Source organism: Rhinopithecus bieti, unplaced genomic scaffold, assembly GCF_001698545.2.
Source record: "Rhinopithecus bieti isolate Rb0 unplaced genomic scaffold, ASM169854v2 scaffold_35538, whole genome shotgun sequence".
Classification (NCBI taxonomy): domain Eukaryota; kingdom Metazoa; phylum Chordata; class Mammalia; order Primates; family Cercopithecidae; genus Rhinopithecus; species Rhinopithecus bieti.
In genome coordinates, this window is record NW_016815913.1 from 3372638 (window position 1) to 3391764 (window position 19127).

Sequence of the window (19127 nt, forward strand, 5' to 3'; positions counted from 1 at the left end):
TATTTCTAATTTTCAATCTAATTTTCTGGGATTCTGAGTTACGATTCACTCACAGTATTTTAATTCATAGAATGGCTTTTCTTCTCCCACCCCACTCCAATCTCTTCATACTAACCATCAGATTTAAATTTTGGTAATAATGGAAAGAAGTCAGATTTTAAAAATGTTTTCTTATTAACTGTCAGACGAAGCTACTTGTATTTTCCCTTTATATATTTTTGTCTCCTAATGTGGATATACCACACTTTCAAAAGATAATCCAAGATACAATTCAGACTGTAATCCATGTTAATTGTAATGACAGTATCCGAGTATGGTACTGTTCTACAAATAGGAATTAGAAAACAGCCTCACTTCACAGAAAATTAACGAAATGGTGCTAAACCGGTTACTCAAAGAGGTGGAGAAGTGTCGAGAACCACTGCTTTCCTTTAGCTTACAGTCTCCTTTGGGGTGGGGGGAGAAGTCTGGCGCCACAAAAGGAATTATGCTCTGGTTTGAACAGAGACCTGAAGGCTATTAAGTTTATTTTAAGAATGTGTTGCCAGAGATCCAATAAATTTATTTGTAGCTTCAGGCAGTGCATGCATCAAATCTTGCTGCACCAGGTGTTTTGTTTTGTATTTTTTTCTCTTGCCCGGAGGGAGAAGAGGGTGTGGATCTTCTTGACAAACTTAACTCTTAGTAAAGCGGTCATTTTTTCTGTGACAGTATAGTATTTAAAACATTTTTTTAACTTCTATACAAGTGAAAAATAATTTAAAAAATTGTATCTGGGCTGCTTTAAAGAAAATAAAGGAAGTCCTCCCAAATTATATATACACATATAATTTTATTTAATTTTGAACACATTTTAAAGTAATCTTATGCTTAAGAACAGTATTTGAGATTACAGCCTGTTACATGGAAAGATCACTAAACCAGGAGTGAAATCTCTGGGGATTGAAAATGCTTTGTAATCTTATTCACATCCCCACCTTTCTGAATCTTGGTAAAATGGAGCAGTGAGAAAAGACGGAATCCAGCATTCATTCTGCTCTAAAATGCTTGGCATCTGTTTGTATTATTCACCCACATAATAATTTCTTGAGTTAGTTCGTGTTCTTATTTAAAATACAGTGTTATACTTGCGTGTTCAGGAAAAAATAATTCTCAGCCACTCACATCACAGTGTTAAAATGACAAAATTAGCTTGTAATTTAGACTCCAAATGATAATCCAATAACCTGAATGTTGTAAATGAGAGTTCATCTTGCAATTATGCATTTGCTTAGTCCTTTGTCCTCTGTAGATATACACCTGAATTCCTTATCCTAAGCATGCATATCAACAGTACAGACATTCATTCCACTAAGTGTAAGCTTCTAATTAAGAAAGCACGGTGTTACTCAATTAAATCAGGTTTGGTGAAGGAAATACGCTTAAACCCTAGGTAAGGGGATGTAAATTCATGTTTCTTCCTTCCTTTCCCCCCCTTTCTGTTGCAGGGGATGAAAATAAACACATTCTTTTATTTTATTTTATTTTATTATTTTATTTTGAATGGAGCTGGGGGAGGGAGCTGTGCTTAGAGAAATGCAGAGGATCCCTGCAGGCTCAGGCTTGCAGATTCCCATTCCAACCTGGCTGTGGCCTGATGATGCACATTATTCAGCCTAGAAGGAGGATTTTCCTTCTGACTTCCCTGGATTTTGGCTTTGGCTCCAAATTCATTCATCAAACCAGTGGGTCTTAAATCCTGGCTTGTGTTAATTTTTTATAAATCCGTCTCAAATATTTGTTAACCGACTTTCATACCCTTTGCTTCATCATTTGAGGGCCTCACTATTCACTAGAATCAGAGCTGATAGTAGAGGGAAGCTTACTCAGATGACAGTTTTGCTTCTTTCCAGTAGCACTAATTTATAAATTAAGTTAAGCAAATTAGAATTAAGCTAGAGTAGCCTGCAAATAGGATAGTCACCTAAAGGTCATCATCTGAAGACTCAGAGGAAGTATAGGAAGAATATTAGCAGGCTGCACTTGAATGCTACATCTACCACATACTATGCCCCTGGGAATGTAAAGTGGCTAGTTTAATCTGACACTGATTTACCTCATGCATAGAATGTGGAAATACCTAAGTTGCAGGGTTGCTGTGAGATGCATTGTGCATATTATCAAAATCACCCTGACCTTGGTCCTCAATCTGTCCAGCTCTCCTCTGCAGGCATTTTCAGTGTCCCCAAGGCTGAGCTGAATTCAGCCAGTTTATACCTACACTTGAGTTCCAGTTGTTTTTGGTGAGTGTTATGGTTTCTCTTTTGTGTGTTTTGATTGTCCAATGCCTATATTATGCCAGTTCTGATTGGCCAAAGCCCGTGCCACTGGTTGGCCAAGATGATGATGATGATGATGATGATGATGATTGTTTGAGATGGAGCCTCACTCTGTCACCCAGGCTGGAATGCAGTAGTATGATCTCAGCTCACTGCAACCTCCGCCTCCCGGGTTCAAGTGATTCTCCTGCCTCAGCCTCCTGAATAGCTGGGATTACAGGCATGCACCATCACACTCGCTAACTTTTGTATTTTTAGTAGAGACCGGGTTTCACCATGTTGGTCAGGCTGGTCTTGAACTCCTGACCTTGTGGTCTGCCTGCCTTGGCCTCCCAAAGTGCTGGGATTGCAGGCATGAGCCACCGCATCCAGCCAGTCAAGATTATTTTTAATATTACTTCTGCCCCAAGGATAGATGTTCTCCATAGTAAGCCAAGTTGCTCAACATCTGCACAGCTCTACTAGAAATCCTATCACAGCTATGCCCAGCTCCTCCATAGGAGGAACCCTCCCTGTGGCCCCAGGAACCCCCAGGGGTGGGTCACATAGCTGTGTGGTGATCTTTTCCGTTATTCTCTATTGAAGGAAAAGGGTATCCAAAAGTGTGCTGCTTGGCCCCTGGTGTGAAAAAAGAGACTAATTAAGCATCTCTTTAAATGTCCACAGCTGCTTTCTTTCCCTGGAATCCAAAAATACATCCAGGAGCCTGGGCAAGAATTAGAGATGAGAAAACTTACACTACATTTTGAATCCCTACACTCAGATGATTAAACTTTTGTATAGAGTCCATTGTTTTGCCTGACATCCATTTTCATTACCACAAGTTCTCTCTCCACAGGCTCCTTTATAGCCCGAGAAAATCAGCTTCCATGAGGTCTGTCACTCCAGTTTCCCATCTAAGCATAAGAAGACGGGAACCCCAGATGGGGGCTGTTGCTTAAACCGAGATCCTAGAATGAATTATCCTAAAATTCTCTAGTAGGATTAGGAGTGATTCTTCATTAGAATTCATCCCGTGTATATCACTTTCCTATAGGCTAACAACAATCCTACAAATTTTCTTTGTATACCCTCAAATTACAGCAGGTAGCCATGCAGGAGCCAGTACACCCTTCACTCCCAAGCCACAGCTGTGTCTACATCCTAGTATTGTTGTGGCCAGGGACAGAGGCTGGAGGAAGGCCAGAGCTGCCCATCTGAGCATGCAGTGAGGGTTCCTTTCAATTCACACTCCTGAGCATATGCCAGAAAAGGGATTGATTAAAGGGAGATAAAATGTATGTGGGGTAAACATTTTTCTGCTTCTGTGCTCCTTTTTTTTGTGTGTCCCCAAAGAATAACCTATTGTGACTTTTACGGAATAAATACAGTTGATTTTAATTATTCAGCATAGTTAGGTTTCTGTAAAATCACAGTGAATACTGAATTGGCAAATACTGAAGCATTGCTCCTAGGGGAAATACAGGATTAGGTTTCTATGGGCCTCTGGTCACATTTCATCAACCAATCAATTGTAACCTTGTTTTATGTGTGTTTCTATTTAAAGACACCTTATTAGATATATGTTGTTGATTCATTAACACGGCACTCACAGCCCGAACAGAACTTATCTAGCACACAACTTTTCTTTGTGAGGCCCATCACAGCCTTCTTGTTCTTAGGAACACCAGACAGTACTTTAGCACTATGGTTGGGGCCTTTTTTTTTTTTTTTTTTTTTGAGACAGAGTATCACTCTCTCGACCAGGATAGAGTGGCATGATCTTGGATCACCGCAACCTCTGCCTCCCAGGTTCAAGCTATTCTCGTGTCTCTGCCTCCCAAGTAGCTGGGACAACAGGCATGTGCCACCATGCCCGGCTAATATTTTTTTGTGTGTATATTTTTAGTAGAGACAGGGTTGCACCATGTTGGCCAGGCTGGTCTCAAACTCCTGACCTCAGGTGATCCCCCCGCCTCGGCCTCCCAAAGTGCTGGGATTACCGGCGTGAACCACTGTGCCTGGCCGGTTGGGGACCATTTTTAAAAATAGCAAAATCACCAATGAAAAACACAAAAATATAGAAAATGTGGCACTAAAAAAAAACTGTGAAAAGGATACTTCTTTACAGCATGAGAGCTGAAACAGGAAAGCACCGAGTGTCAGGTGATGAGAATTTTTTGATGCCCCTCTGCACATGTCTGAGAATGATCACAAAAGTACCACATGTATTAATCTGGGGGCTAAGATACATTTTCATGAGTAGAGTAATTTGTAAATATGGAATCCAGGAATAATGAGAATCAACCATATATTAGTCTTTTGCATAGTAGATGAATAGGAATTTCAGTCTTTGGAAACTTGTGTGCAAATACCCATTATATACCCACATTATATACCTAGGGTGGGTATATATGTAACCATATTGTGTCCTCAGGAACAAAATTACACATAGTAATGTGGATTGTGATACTCATGGCTTGTAAGGTGAACGTTGATATATTTGTCAGCCTCCATCTCCACCTCCATGTAGTCTGGCCATTTCTTATCTGTCTATGGAAGAATATTGAGTAGAGTATGAAATAATCCATACTTGATCTCAGTTCAGTGTAGTTTGTGTGACAGTTTCTAAGATATCATAGCTCCATTTATTCTTTTGTGTTTGTACATGCCTATCCTAAAAATGGCCCAAAAGATCACTACAAGCCGTGTGTGTCCAATGGAAACCAACGTGTGTCGTGGTGCTGTGCCTGCTTCCCTCTACCTCCTGGGTCTTTGTCATGCCACTCCTCTTTTTTTTTTTTTTTTTTTTTTTTTGAGATGGTGTCTCGCTGTGTTGCCCAATCTGGATTGCAGTGGCGTGATCTTGGCTCACTGCAACCTCCACCTCCCAAGTTCAAGCAATTCTCCTGTCTCAACTTCCTGAGTAGCTGGGATTACACCTGCCACCAAGCCCGGCTAACTTTTGTATTTTTAGTAGAGACAGGGTTTCACCATGCTGTTCAGGCTCTCAAACTCCCAACCTCAGGTGATCTGCCTTCCTAGGCCTCCCAAAGTGCTGGGATTACAGGTGCCAGCCACCACACCCGGCCCCATTCCTCTTTCTCTACATTTCTCTACCAAATCTCCATATTTCTTTGTGGATCTGACCCCTATGCTGTGCTGCCTTGTTTTCAGAATGTGTTAGGCAATGGAAATGGTGAGGAGGGAGTGTTCAGAAGGAAGGGAGAAAACGATATAACAATTATCATAAGCAGCAATTCTTGAATACCTTACTATTGGACTAATCAATATTGAAATTATCAAGTAGTCTAAAGCTTGTCATCCCTCGGTGCCTGAGTCACCTCTCAATGATCCAGGGTGGGCTGCAGATGTATCTTGACCTCGCCTTCTTTGTCTCTAATATCCAATCTCTTAAATAGGAGGAGAAGGAAATAAATATTTAGTAAATGCCCTGAGTGCCTACCACATTGAATTCTTTGAAGTTCCTTTTTTTTTCCACCGGATTTCTTATCTCTCTTCTTATACCTAATCTTCCAGGAACGCCTTCCCCTCCATCTCTCTAAATGTCTAAATACCACCCTGTACTTAAGCCCCCATTTAAACACTATCTCTTCCACGAATTTGTCTTTGATCCCCACAGGCTACAGTAATCCCTCACTCTTGTGAACTCCCACAGCTCATTATCAGTGCCTCTCACAGCATTTGCCAGGCTCTAGTTTGTGCACATTATCTAGGTGCCTGTGCCATCTCCTGCAGTTGAATGCCAGCCCCTGGGGGCAGGGGAAGAGCCAAGTCGGCTTCAGCTCTGCACCAGGTGGTTTTCTGCAAAGAGTGAAGTCAGTCTGACTTTAGGGGCCAGAGAACAGGATTCCACAAGCTCAAGGAGATTCTCCTATGGAAGATTCTAAGGCAGTGCAAATTTCAAGAGAAGATCATCCTATCACAGAAATGGCAATGAAATTAATCCCTTATTTTAACTTTGATTTTAGATTTGCACCATAATTACTAGCATTGATTCGGATGGTAGCTGCATGTTTGCTAATCACTGTCCTTACTGTCTAAGAGAACAAGACTTCTTAAAAATCTGCTTAAAAATCAAATTATCTGCCCAGTGCAGTGGCTTGCACCTATAGTCCCAACTACTCAGGGGCCTGAGGTAGGAGGATCACTTGAGCCCAGGAGTTTGAGGCTGCAGAGAGCTGTGACAGTGTCACTGCCTTCCAGCCTGGTCAGCAGAGGGAGACCATGTCTCTAAGACAATAACGAAAATCAAATGATCTAATTTCCCCAATAAAGTAGGTAATAGTATTATTATCTTAATCTTTTCTCATATAAATATCTATATCTATTGTTGATTTAAAGGACTACATCCAGCTTTTAAAAATTTCTGTATAGTTGCTTTTCAGTTCAGCTTTGAAGCTGAACTTTATTCTGGGCAAATGAGATTTTACCAAGCTAGAAATTACTAACAATATTTTCTATTTGTAACGATTCTCCAAGAAGAAATTTGTTGTCAAAGCTAAATGGACATGTCCCCTTTATCAAATACAAGTCAAAATTGTGGCACTAGTTTCATATTATTGAAGATTAAATGCTTTGTCTTTAGAGAGATCAGGCAGCCCTGAGCTTTTAGGGAGGGCTAATTGGAGTTTGGTATTCTTTGTTATTCTAAAAAAAGAAAAACTACTGAGTTGGAATTGAAGAAAATGAAGAAATCTGAAGACCAGCTGGATAAGTTCAAAAGAGGTCTTTTCATCAAAACCTTAATGGCTTTGGTGTCAGGATTTGAAGACAGAGCATTTGGGAGTGTGGTTATCAGCTGTCAGGCACCTGTTGTGTGGATTTATGACATGAGTCATGGACTTTAATTTTTTTCCAATGAGGTGCTGAGACTAGCTCCTTGTGCATCATAAATGATAACATCTATTTTAGAAAGGCAACGAATTTTGTTTAAGTAAAATTTGTCAGTTTTAACATTATTTAACTTCATCTATAATTTCACATTCAGTAAGCTGTAGCTTTTGTTTAAGTGTCAACGTTTATTATTTCCATTAATTGAGGTTTTAGAGGAGTTTACGTGATAGGTAACAAATTAGTAAATAAAGTATCTTTCTATTCTTTCAATAAAATACAGAGTTCATTTATACAAGGTCACAGTTTTAGTAAAGGGAGTTACAATAAGTTACAGCTTGGTTCCTCAAATCTCTATATCCCTCCTGCATAAGAAGTGAGTACCTAAGCTTTTATGAATTCTGAAACCAAATCTGATTCACATGTGTAAGGTTCAGAAGAGTTATGTAGTATTTAATTCCATTCAGGGTTAAGCTTTATAGACTTCATATTTTCTAGTTAAATATCTATTTAATTTATATGCTCTGGTTTAAAATCCCAGTTTTAGTGGGAATTCTGAATTTTCTATAATAGTTACTTTGGACCATCTCCCTTTCTTACAAATCAAAGCTTCTTTATATTTTTTCTGCATTGTATTTTGAAATATAATCTCAAGGTGGTGGTTGTACATATGAAATACTAGCAAACTGTTCAGCTACGTGTCATTCAAAACCTCTGACTAACCAGCAACCTGGCACCTTCGTCCTTTCAGAACATAGGCACAAACCTGGAAATAATTTTTACAGATGTTTAAGTAGAGACGAAATTAGGTATCTCTAAAACCATCCACAAAGGGAATGGAAGGGTTAAATAGCCCATTAGTCATCAATAATCCCTGAAAGTGTCATTTAGAGAAATACAAATTCCAATAATTCACATTTATGTATCACTTAAAGTCTTTCAAGAAGTATGCAACAGTTTAGAAAGGGTGTCATTAAACCAATTACTGTTTATGTTACATTTACATAGAAAATTTATGTTATATTTACATAGAAAATTTATATTGCTCAATAAATGAAGGACCACAGAACTTTCAACCAAGACATTAGAGTTTCTAATTGATGCAATAGGCATTTTTCTAACAATAAGTAAAATGAGCTCCCTGACCTCCTGGATCACGTGTTGCAGTGGCAGAACACAGAAAATGACAAAAAAAAAAAAAAAAAAAAAAAAAAAAAAAAAGTAAATATATGTAGGATATAAGATTTTGGAAAGTACTGTAGAGAAAAATTCATCAGAATAAAGGGGTAGACAGTGCTGAAGTTTGCATTAGGCTTGCTGTTTTATAAAAACTGAAGAGAGAAGCCCTCATCGACTCGATACTCTTAAAATGTGCCATATTTAGAAGAGAATGATATTTTCTGGAATATCTCAGGAAAGGGTTAGAATCAAATCTTCAAATTAGCTAAGAATTGTTAAAAGGTAGAGGAATAGGGATTCCCAGGGAGAGTAGGAAAACTGAGGATGCCCTGAGCAGAAGACATAGCACATACAAAAACAGCCACCTTTGTCCAGAAAAGAGTGAGAGGTTGGATGTGAGAGGCTGGATATTTCTCTTTAGGGGGAAGGGATGGGATGTGAAGATATGGGTGTTAGAATGGACAAGAAAAGCCTTGGGAGAGCATGACAAGAAGTTTGGAATGAAACCTAGGCTTGCTGGGACCGCAATTTAAAGTGGACAGGAGTGTGGCATAAAGGTGTTTTCATCTAATAATTTGTTTTGAAATCAGAGCTGTTTTATGTACTAATTTAATCAATTGCATATTATTCTATCTTTTCTATTACTTTCTAGATGATGTTCCAAGTAATGAAACATAAACACAATAATTCTTAAAAATATTTTTAAAAACAATGAGAACAAGTATTGGCAATAATGAAAGAAGGGGTACTCTCAATTACTGATGTAAATTAGTGCAATTTAGTACAATTAGTAAATTAATACAATTAAATATGAGAGGATACCCACTAAAGTGCACAACTATACAGAGTAATCAATAAGAGAACAGCCGCAGAATCACAAAGAGATGAGAGGGCTGGAGCAGCTGCAGCTGCTTCACACAGGAGGGAGATAGAGCAGCGATAAGGAGTGGGAAGTGTCAGCCAAGGAAGAATAGCGGTCCTCATGTTAGGCAAGAGGACAGGGGTGAGGGAAAGAGTGAGGGTGGCACATCCCAGGAGCTGCAAGAATCTTGGCTTGACCTCCAAGTGGGCAGATTAGAGCGCAAGGGGAACAATCAGGGTAGGTCAGGATGAACCTGGAAATCTGCAAAGAAAAGTCCACTTGGGCCGGGCGCGGTGGCTCAAGCCTGTAATCCCAGCACTTTGGGAGGCCGAGACGGGCGGATCACGAGGTCAGGAGATCGAGACCATCCTGGCTAACACGGTGAAACCCGTCTCTACTAAAAAATACAAAAAACTAGCCGGGCGAGGTGGCGGGCGCCTGTAGTCCCAGCTACTCGGGAGGCTGAGGCAGGAGAATGGCGGGAACCCGGGAGGCGGAGCTCGCAGTGAGCTGAGATCCGGCCACTGCACTCCAGCCCGGGTGACAGAGCAAGACTCCGTCTCAAAAAAAAAAAAAAAAAAAAAAAGAAAGAAAAGTCCACTTGATGTGGGCAACACTGTAGGCAAGAGGCGGGGCAAAGGAGAAATGAGCACAGGTGGGTGTCAGACAGACGAATAGTAGTCCAGCAGTGGGCCTGCAGGGTGGGCTTGGGCGTGCATGGTGCGGCAGGGCAGAGGGAGCTTGCATTTGTTGAATGATACTATTGATCTCAGAGTACTGTGTGTGTATATGAGTTATCTGAGCCAGGCTTCGAAGAAATCACAGGTGCTAATTAGCATCACCCTCACTTGACTCTCCAGAAAAGGAAACAGAGAGATCTAGAGAAGTAACTTGGTCAGAGTCAGACAGCAGCTAAAAGTGATGTAGGTGGGCCTTGGATGCCAGTTCTGAGGAGCTTCCTAGCCCATGGCTTCTCCTCTCCAGAACAGCACTCAGGGTGCGGCAGACATTAGGCGTAGTAAGTTTCATCAGGGCAAAATGTGGAATGAGTTTCCTTGTTAAACTGGCAAACTTACACAAAATTCCTGCTCTCCAAACTTTTTTTTTTTTTTTTTTTTTTTTTTTTTGAGACAGAGTTTCACTCTTGTTGCCCAAGCTAGAGTGCAATAGTGAGATCTCGGATCACCCAACCTCCGCCTCCCGGGTACAAGCGATTCTCCTGCCTCAGCCTCTCCAAGCAGCTGGGATTACAGGCATGCACCACCATGCCTGGCTAGTTTCGCATTTTTAGTAGAGACGGGGTTTCTCCATGTTGGTCAGCCTGGTCTCGAACTCCCGACCTCAGGTGATCCACCCACCTCAGCCTCCCAAAGTGCTGGGATTACAGGCGTGAGCCACCATGCCCGGCCCCAATCTGTTTATATTTTATAGTTGATAAATTAACTAAAAATAGGAAAGTCCATAATCCCATCATTTAAAACACCAAGCAGCTACACCTGTGTCATGCCTCATTTTACGAAGCTACGTTCACAGCATCAGTACGATTTGTTGTGGTGTTTTTAAGTATTTTCGGTGTTCCAACAATATTTATTGTTTAGGAGTTGAATCACATTTTGTTGATTTGATATACTATAAGATGGTTTTTAAGGTTTGGGGTTATTATAGAAAATATTGCAATGAATAGTTCCTTGCAAATACATTTCTGCTTCTTTTAAAGCAAAAATCCCACAGAAGGAGCTACAAGATTGAATGATATAACCATCTTTTTGCCCCTTGCACACATTGGCACATAGCTGTCCAGAAGGCTTGTGCTAATTTGAAAGTCAAACAACAGTAAACAAGAAAACAATTTCCCTACATAATCGCAGTTGTATGGTGTATTCTCTTTCATCTTTAGTACACGTTACTTTGATAGCTCAAAGTTGCTACAGTTTTTAGTTTTTAAAAGTTCGAGCAAAGATGTACATATTTTCATGTCTTCACTCAACGTTTTCCCTTGTGTAGACTTTTTTGGCATCTATTAAAGTTTTGAGATTTTCCTCTTTCATTTCCTTTTCTGTAGTGAAGCTCTTTGTGAACTGTAAAGAGAAGAAACTAGAATGAAAATTGTGCCTCTAGCTGTGTTTGTTACTTGGGCTTTTTTTTTTTTTTTCACAGCCTCTTTCAGAAAGACTTAAAAGGCATTACTGATGCCTTTGTTTGTAAACCTCACCTTACTCTGAAATATTTTGGTGTAGATCAAAAGAAGTAGAGGGATGCGTGCAGAGTGATCTATCAGCTGATAACTATTTTTCCTTTCATTTAGCCAACGTAGTCGCTTTCACATTAGAGAGATCACACACAAGGTTTATTTTCTCCTGATAGGCAGCCAGCTCCATTTTGGTGGGAAGATGGGAGGGGAAAACCTTATCTTCAGAGTGGAATGGCAGTCAATGAAAAGAACTGTCTGTTTGCTCTAAGGAATGGAGTGGAATATAGCGGGGAAGGGAGGCGGAGAAGGGATATTTGTTTTTCCTTAGGTGGTTATAATTAAAACCTTCCACCCAATTGCTCCGTGAACCAGAAAAAGGTATTTGTGAAGTGTGTGTTTTTTTAGAACATCACAAAGGAACCTTGCAGCCTTCTGATTAGAAAAGTTGCTTTCCAGCGGCACCTTGTGGGAAGTGAGTTATCCTGCAAGTTGGATGTTTAGTTTTAGGATTAAACTAAACAGCCTCTGGTAGTTGTGCACTTCCTACCCATTACCTACTTCCCCTCCTAAAACATCAAGGAATTTGTGAAGAATTGTGTCAGCGATAGAATTTATGTGTAACAGTCCCTAAACTGTAAGCTGTATTTCCATGTACATATTCCAGGGTTGTGCATCAAACTAAGTAGCTGTATTGATTGTTAATGTTGCTTCATTAATCTGTGGAATTTTTAAGATCACTCATTCAAGAAAGCACTAATTTATGGCTTTAATTTTTTTATTTTCAAGGTGGAAACAAGGTAACCAACCAGCATTTTCGTCTGAATTGGGCATGGATCTCCTTTGAAAAGGAATATTACCTGATCAATGAGGACTCCAAATTTCTAGATGTTGTTCTTAAACGTAGAGGCTACTTGGGAGAAACTTCTTTTATAAGTAAGTTTAATTTTTTGTTTCTGTCTCAAATTTTATTTTCTAGCAAACGTTTATAATTCTTCTACAGTGATTAAAATATCAGTTTAGTTCACTGATCGAGTTTTCAAGCTTAAAGATTTAAAAGTTCTCTAACTGCTAAAGAAACAAGCAACAGGTTTGTGTTAAAGTACTTATCTCTTCAAGCCTTCTATGTACATATGATCTTTTCTGATATAAAATCGGCAGGAACAAAAGTTATGAAATAAAATAAATGTCACTGGATCTTAGAATGAGCTTAGGCAAATCTGTAATTTACCCATGAGATAAAAAGTCTTCTGAAACATGAGTGTCGTGACCTTTCTTTGTAACCAGCAGTAAATCGTTAAATACTAATCATTTTCCTCTGCTTTACTTCGTCTAAATAAAATTGAGAGTGAAAAGCAAACAAATGAAACTTTTTTCAACTCCAAGTTCATATTTGATTTTCATAGAAGCATAAAATAAAGTTGGCAGTATATTGGTACTTTTAAGCAGCAATATGGTTGGCATAAAATATTTAATATGTTGATAAAAATGGCAGCACCTGAAGCAATTATATTGGTTTTGGTACCATATATTTTATAGACATCTAGGCCAATGGAATTTGCATGGGATAAAAAAAGATTTCTCCTGGCTAACACGGTGAAACCCCGTCTCTACTAAAAAAAAAAATACAAAAAACCAGCAGGGCGTGGTGATGGGCTCCTGTGGTCCCAGATTCTCGGGAGACTGAGGCAGGAGAATGGCGTAAACCCGGGAGGCGGAGCTTGCAGTGCTCCAGCCTGGGCGACAGAGCGAGACTCCATCTCAAAAAAAAAAAAAAAAAAAAAAAAAAAAAGATTTCAATGAGTGAGATTATCAACTAAGGTAGGAATCTAGGAAAATGTTGGCAAAGTAAAAAGTTAGTAAACCTATAGTTGTCTCCAAATGACTATTTTGAAATTTTACCGGGTCCATGAACTTCAAGAGCCTTAAACAGTAGACCTCTATGCACAGAAATACACATCCTTGCCACCCCCAACATCCCTCCCCAACACCCACACACCCTGCTGTACTTTTGCTGCAGCCAAAACCCCACCACTGTTTTTGATTTCCCCTGACATGTTTTGAATCTGAATATTAATTACCCCTCACTTTAAAAATTCTTTTTTTTTCTCTTAACTTCAGAAGACCGGGTTTTCACAAGACACTTTCCCTGTCTTTGAGGTTGCTCTGGCTGCGGGGGTGGGGGGCTGGTCTCCCCACAGCCTCACCCTCAGCCTCTGCTTCCATCTTCATTGTGCATGAGCCTCCACCTGGCTGTGCTTCTCATGCTTTGTATTTAGCCTAGGATATTCTGAGTGCTCTTAGTGCGCTCTCTTTTAGGGACCCATTTTCTGCGCACATGTGCATATCCCGTCTTATCATCAGAAAGCAATTGGTCTTAACTCTGCTTTGTACCTGAACATATAGCAAATAAATCATAGGGAAAATCATAACTAAAAAACAGAGCACCTTACCAATTATTAAGAATAGGTTTATCTATTTTTTACCTGAGTTCCCACTCCTGGTGAGTTTATTTAATTTTTCACTCACAACAGGCCCCTGGATAGCACTGGGAAAGTTAACAATAGAAAAGATTACAAATTTTTTTTTTTTTTGCATTTTTTTCCTCCACTGCCTCTTTTCCTTAAGCTGGATGCTAAAATGTCAAACAAGAGCTCTTTTGTTGTAATTTTTTCAATGAACTATTATTTTCTACGAATGTGGGGATACCAGCAGTTCTACAAAGACTCATAGGCTTTTCTTGGTTCACTTCACGTGGTTACTTAGTAACCTGGGGTGACAGAAAGTTGGGAAGCCTTCTGTGTGTGGCCCACATCCTCAGTCATTGAAGATGGTAACAGAATTCATGCTAGGACCTGGAATGGAAATCAGATTAAAATGAAGGGTAGCCTCATACAAGTTCTACAGTGAATACATTGCTTATAACTGTTCCCATACAACCTCTGCTTTTATTTATGGACGTTTAGAATGAGATAGATTGCATTATAGCAAAAGACAGAGTATCACTTGAGTACAGCTAAGAAATCATGAATTACATGTATATTGTATGTAGATGTATATTCTCAAAGATTATTATTCATTTTATAACCACTAAAATCACTAATAAACTAAATATGTATTTGTATTCCACATTTGTATTTGCATTTCAAAGCTCTTAATGCTACCAGTTACTGAATATTTATTAAAGGCAAGGTACTTCATATGTACCTTAAGCACTTTATCTATCTCTTTTACACCTTGTATCAACTCTTTATTCCCTGACTCAACAAATGTTTTATTGAGTACTCATTATATACCAGCAACTTTGTTAGGTAGTGAACTATGAAGAAACAATGATAGCTAATATTTACTGGGTTATTTGCTGGGCCTACTTCCCAATACCCTACCTAGGTCAGCTCCATGAGAAGCGTACCATGAGACGAGAAAATAGAGAGGCTGTGATACGTCCAAAGTTAGCCAACTAGTAAGGGGCAGAGCTGAGATTTGGCAAAAGGACCATGTTTTTAACCACTGCACCATAGTGCTTCATAAATCCTTCACTAAGATAAGTTAATAACTTGCCTGCAATCCCACAACTGTTTTGTGGCCGGAATGGGATATAAAATCTATTCTCTCATTCCACAAATACCCTGTTTAACCACTTTGTTATTTTTCTATGTCAGAGGAAAAGATCCAATTGTAGTTTCATTTAATAACAAAAGTAAAAAAAATAGGTGTTTTTAGCAGCAACAATTGGGATATGGTATTGCAACTCATTTAATATCAGATGGTATTGCAACTCATTTAATATTAGATGGCTTGACTATCATGTAGGAAAGAGGACTAGTTGGAACTAGCAGACATTCCTTGTATCATACTTACTCAATTTTCATTTTTAACTCCCTTTTGAAACTAAAAAAGAAATGCATTGCTGATGAAAGAAAACAAAACAGAAAAGTGAGCAGTAGCTATCAGAGGCAGACTAACAGATTTTTGCTGGTCATGCCACTGGGGATAGATGGGTCAGTGAGCAGCATGTGTTCTGGAACCTCAGAGAGAATGATTCCTTTCATCAGCATCTTGGCAGTGAATTGTAGTAGATCCAAGAGGTGTTGACAACCAACTCTGTGTGCATGAGGAACCAGAGAGCTATCAGGAAGTCTACAGTATTCAGCAAGATATGCAGCACTGCAATTCCTGGTTCTGTGCCCTTTTTTTCTCTTGCCATTAAATAAATCGTGTTTTACCTGCTACTGTAAAAGAAAAATATGATGCAATATTTATGTCAGTTATTTTTTTGAGATCTGTAAGACAGAAATATTTTTAATAAAATCTTTGTTTTCATCTTCATTTTAACATTAAAATAGCAGTCATTGATATATTCCTATATATAGATACATATTCAAATGACTCTTATATAAGCATTATGAAGGCAAGGGCTTCTGTCTGTTTTGTTCTCTGATACAGCCCCAGCACACAGAACAGAGGCTGGCATGGAAGAAGAACTCAATGAATATTGTGGTTGAATGGATCTTATTTAGTTCAGTTTCATTTCTAGTGTGAAAACAAAAGAAATTGTTTTAAAATATAATTTTGATTAAATGCAAAATCTTCCAAATAACTTATTTTCAAGATTCAAAAAATCTAAGTCACAAGACTTTATTTTTCCCTCTTTTATTTATTTATTTATGTATTCATGTGTTTTTAATTTTTGAAGCAGGGTCTCACTCACCCAGGCTGGAGCACAGTGGCATAATCACAACTCACTACAGTCTTGACCTCCTAGGGCTCAGGTGATCCTCCCACCTCAGCCTCCCCAGTAGCGAAGACTACAGGCATGTGCCACTACACCCAGCTAATTTTTGTCTTTTTTGTAGAGATGGGGTTTCACCATGTTTCCCAGGATGGTCTGGAACTCCTAGGCTCAAGTGATCCACCCACCTCGCCCTTCCAAACTGTTGGGATGACAATCCTGAGTCACCATGCCCAGCCTTATTTTTCCCTCTTTTACATCTGTCTGTCTTACCAACTTCTCTGAAAATGCCCAGGTTTAGAGAAATATATTTGAAAATTATTGTATTAACTTGACTCATTAAGAGGCTCTGGTTCTGTATTTAAGGATGCAAAAGTCCAAGTACCATTGCCATTTTATAATTTTTCTATGACATTAAATGTTTTCACTGCTTTTGGATAATGTACCCTATGGTTCGGGTACCTGGCATGGTAATAATGAAGATCATCTTGCAATGTAGTTAGAGACCCAGAGATCCTTCAACCTTCCCAGCTAACTGAAATTGACCTTGAATGAACTACCAGAGTAAGCCAAGCATACTGCTCATAATAACCATATATATTTAGCTCTCCAATTCTGTTTATTTAATTTCATGGAATTCTGGGGTGTTCCAGAAAGAAAAAATTGTCAGTGACCATGTTGAAAAACACTGAATTACATTTTTTAAAGGACCCTAGTTCTATTAAGTGCTTAGAGAATACTATCACTTTTTATTATTCCACTTGACCATTTATGACTTAGATTGTGAGTCAGAGAATTCTTTCATGGAGGAGTTTCTTATTGGCTTATATTTTATAGTTAGAGAATTTTTTTTATAATATCCAGCAATACATGCAAAAGTAAATGTGAAGAGTTTTAAGATTGCATAAACTTGTAGGAGTAAGGATATCGTACAATGTGAATATATATTTACTTGGTCTTGTTTGACAAGAAGTTCTAATCCAAATGTAGCTCAAAGCATATATAGCAAAACCGTAATTGAGGCAAAAGCAGAACAGAATCACAAACTACCCAACACCTGCAGTGAAACACTTTCATCATCAGACCCATTCCCAGTTTTCCATTTCATGAGGTCAAAGCAGGATCAACTTTGCTTTTCAGGATAAAATGACATGCAAAAAGTTAACAAGGAAAATCTTAATAATCCAAGGGAAAATGAAACTAAGAAAATGATATTATGTTTCTGTAAAGGTATTGGCACAAGAGATGGGACTGCAGAAAAAGACAGAGACTTCAAGGGCAAAGCACAGAAACAAGTGCAGTTCAACCCAGGCCAGACCAGGGCCACATGGCGAGTGCGGATCCTGAGTGATGGGGAGCATGAGCAGTCTGAAACCTTTCAGGTGGTCCTCTCAGAGCCTGTGCTGGCTGCCTTGGAATTCCCCACAGTCGCCACTGTCGAGATCATTGATCCAGGAGATGGTAAGAGCCATTGTCAACTGGTTTATGTTGTTGCTGTTGGGCTGCTATGACAAAATACCTTATAGGGGTATAGCTTATAGTTTTAAATTCAATGTTTGAAATTTCCATAGAGAGAATCTTCTAGATTAATGATTCATTATTCTCAGATATGCTGACAGGAAGAGGGAAACTAAAAGTAATGAAAGAATGCCCTCTCTCTCTATATATATATATAAAATATGGTATAATATATAAATATTTATATATTTATATTAAAATTGTATACTAGATTTTGTGTATATATAAATATTAATTATTATATATTTTCCAAGCTAGTTACAATTTTCATATTACCAGAAAATATTTATTATATATATAAAATTAATTTAACATATTTATATTTAATTTTATTATATAATATATAATATATATAAAATCATCTATAAAGACTGGGTCTTACTATGTTGCCCAGGCTGGTGTCAAACTTCTGGCCTCAAGCTATCCTCCCAACTCAGCCTCCCAAAGCACTGGGATTACAGGTATGAGTCCCTGTGCCCAGCCAGGGATGCTATATTTTTCCAAGTAAATGAACTACCCATAGAATTACCAACATGTTCTTCCTGTTATTGTAAGTCTATCATTTAATACTGCTCATGTCATTTTTCTTAAATTAATTCATCACTTTTTGGAGTCCTTTAAATGTCTTAATGTATCTTTGAAACAAATGGCTTGAGTATGAGATCATTCTTGAATTAATGTGTTCCCCATATTACTTTTAATTATTCAAGATTTCTTTATATATTTACCAGCCAAAAATTTTTATTTGGCCATATGTTTCCACATTTGTTGCATAATACCCACCCCATCCACCCCCATTTTGTAGTGAACACAGTGTTTTGAATCATTGCTGTTAATTTCTGTCAGATTACATTTTCTTGTCAATGCACACCTTGTCTGATGCTGGTAAAAGTGAACCTTAATGCTTTTGTGTGTAATTTGACCTTTTTCTTCCCCCTGTCATACTTCTACAGTCCTGGCTTGTCTTGATCTAGTCAGTAAATTTTAAAAAGAAAAAAAAGAAAAAGAAAAAAAGATTGAATAGCTTTCTGAGGGCTGGCATTTATACAAACCCTGTAGAAACATCTAAAGCTAATATCCTGTCAGAAGCCAGACATGACTTTCTTTTAAACTTCCAGCCTACTTTATTTTGTCAATCAGAAAACTCTTAAATGGTTTGCAAAGATACAATCTACAAAGTCCGTGAAATAGAGACCTGTGTGGAAATCCCTGTGTTAAACGACTAAGCATAATTAAAGAAAATGAATAAGAAAATTGGAGCTCTGACATCATTTGTTTAACTAACAACTCTGCCTTTAGTTAAATATGAAGTTCAATTATGTTTGTAATTTTCATTAAAGAACAGTTAGCATTTACTTAATTTTATCTACATTATCCAGAGATAAATAATTAAACTTTCTTTTGGTCTTGAACTTTGCATGTATGCTTGAAAAATAAAGCTTTTCTCTTTTAAACAAGCCCAGGTCAGCTTTAATACATATAAACTGACTCATTAGT

The 19127-nt window shown here is 38.4% G+C and overlaps 1 protein-coding gene across 1 annotated transcript in view; it reads left to right on the forward strand.

Moving 5' to 3' along the window:
* Window positions 1-19127, forward strand: part of FREM2 (FRAS1 related extracellular matrix 2) — a 199102-nt gene that overhangs the window by 66762 nt on the left and 113213 nt on the right. The window contains exons 3-4 of the mRNA XM_017854164.1: window positions 12170-12316; window positions 17343-17573. Of these exons, the coding sequence (XP_017709653.1) occupies window positions 12170-12316; window positions 17343-17573 (378 nt within the window). The remainder of the gene's footprint in view (window positions 1-12169; window positions 12317-17342; window positions 17574-19127) is intronic.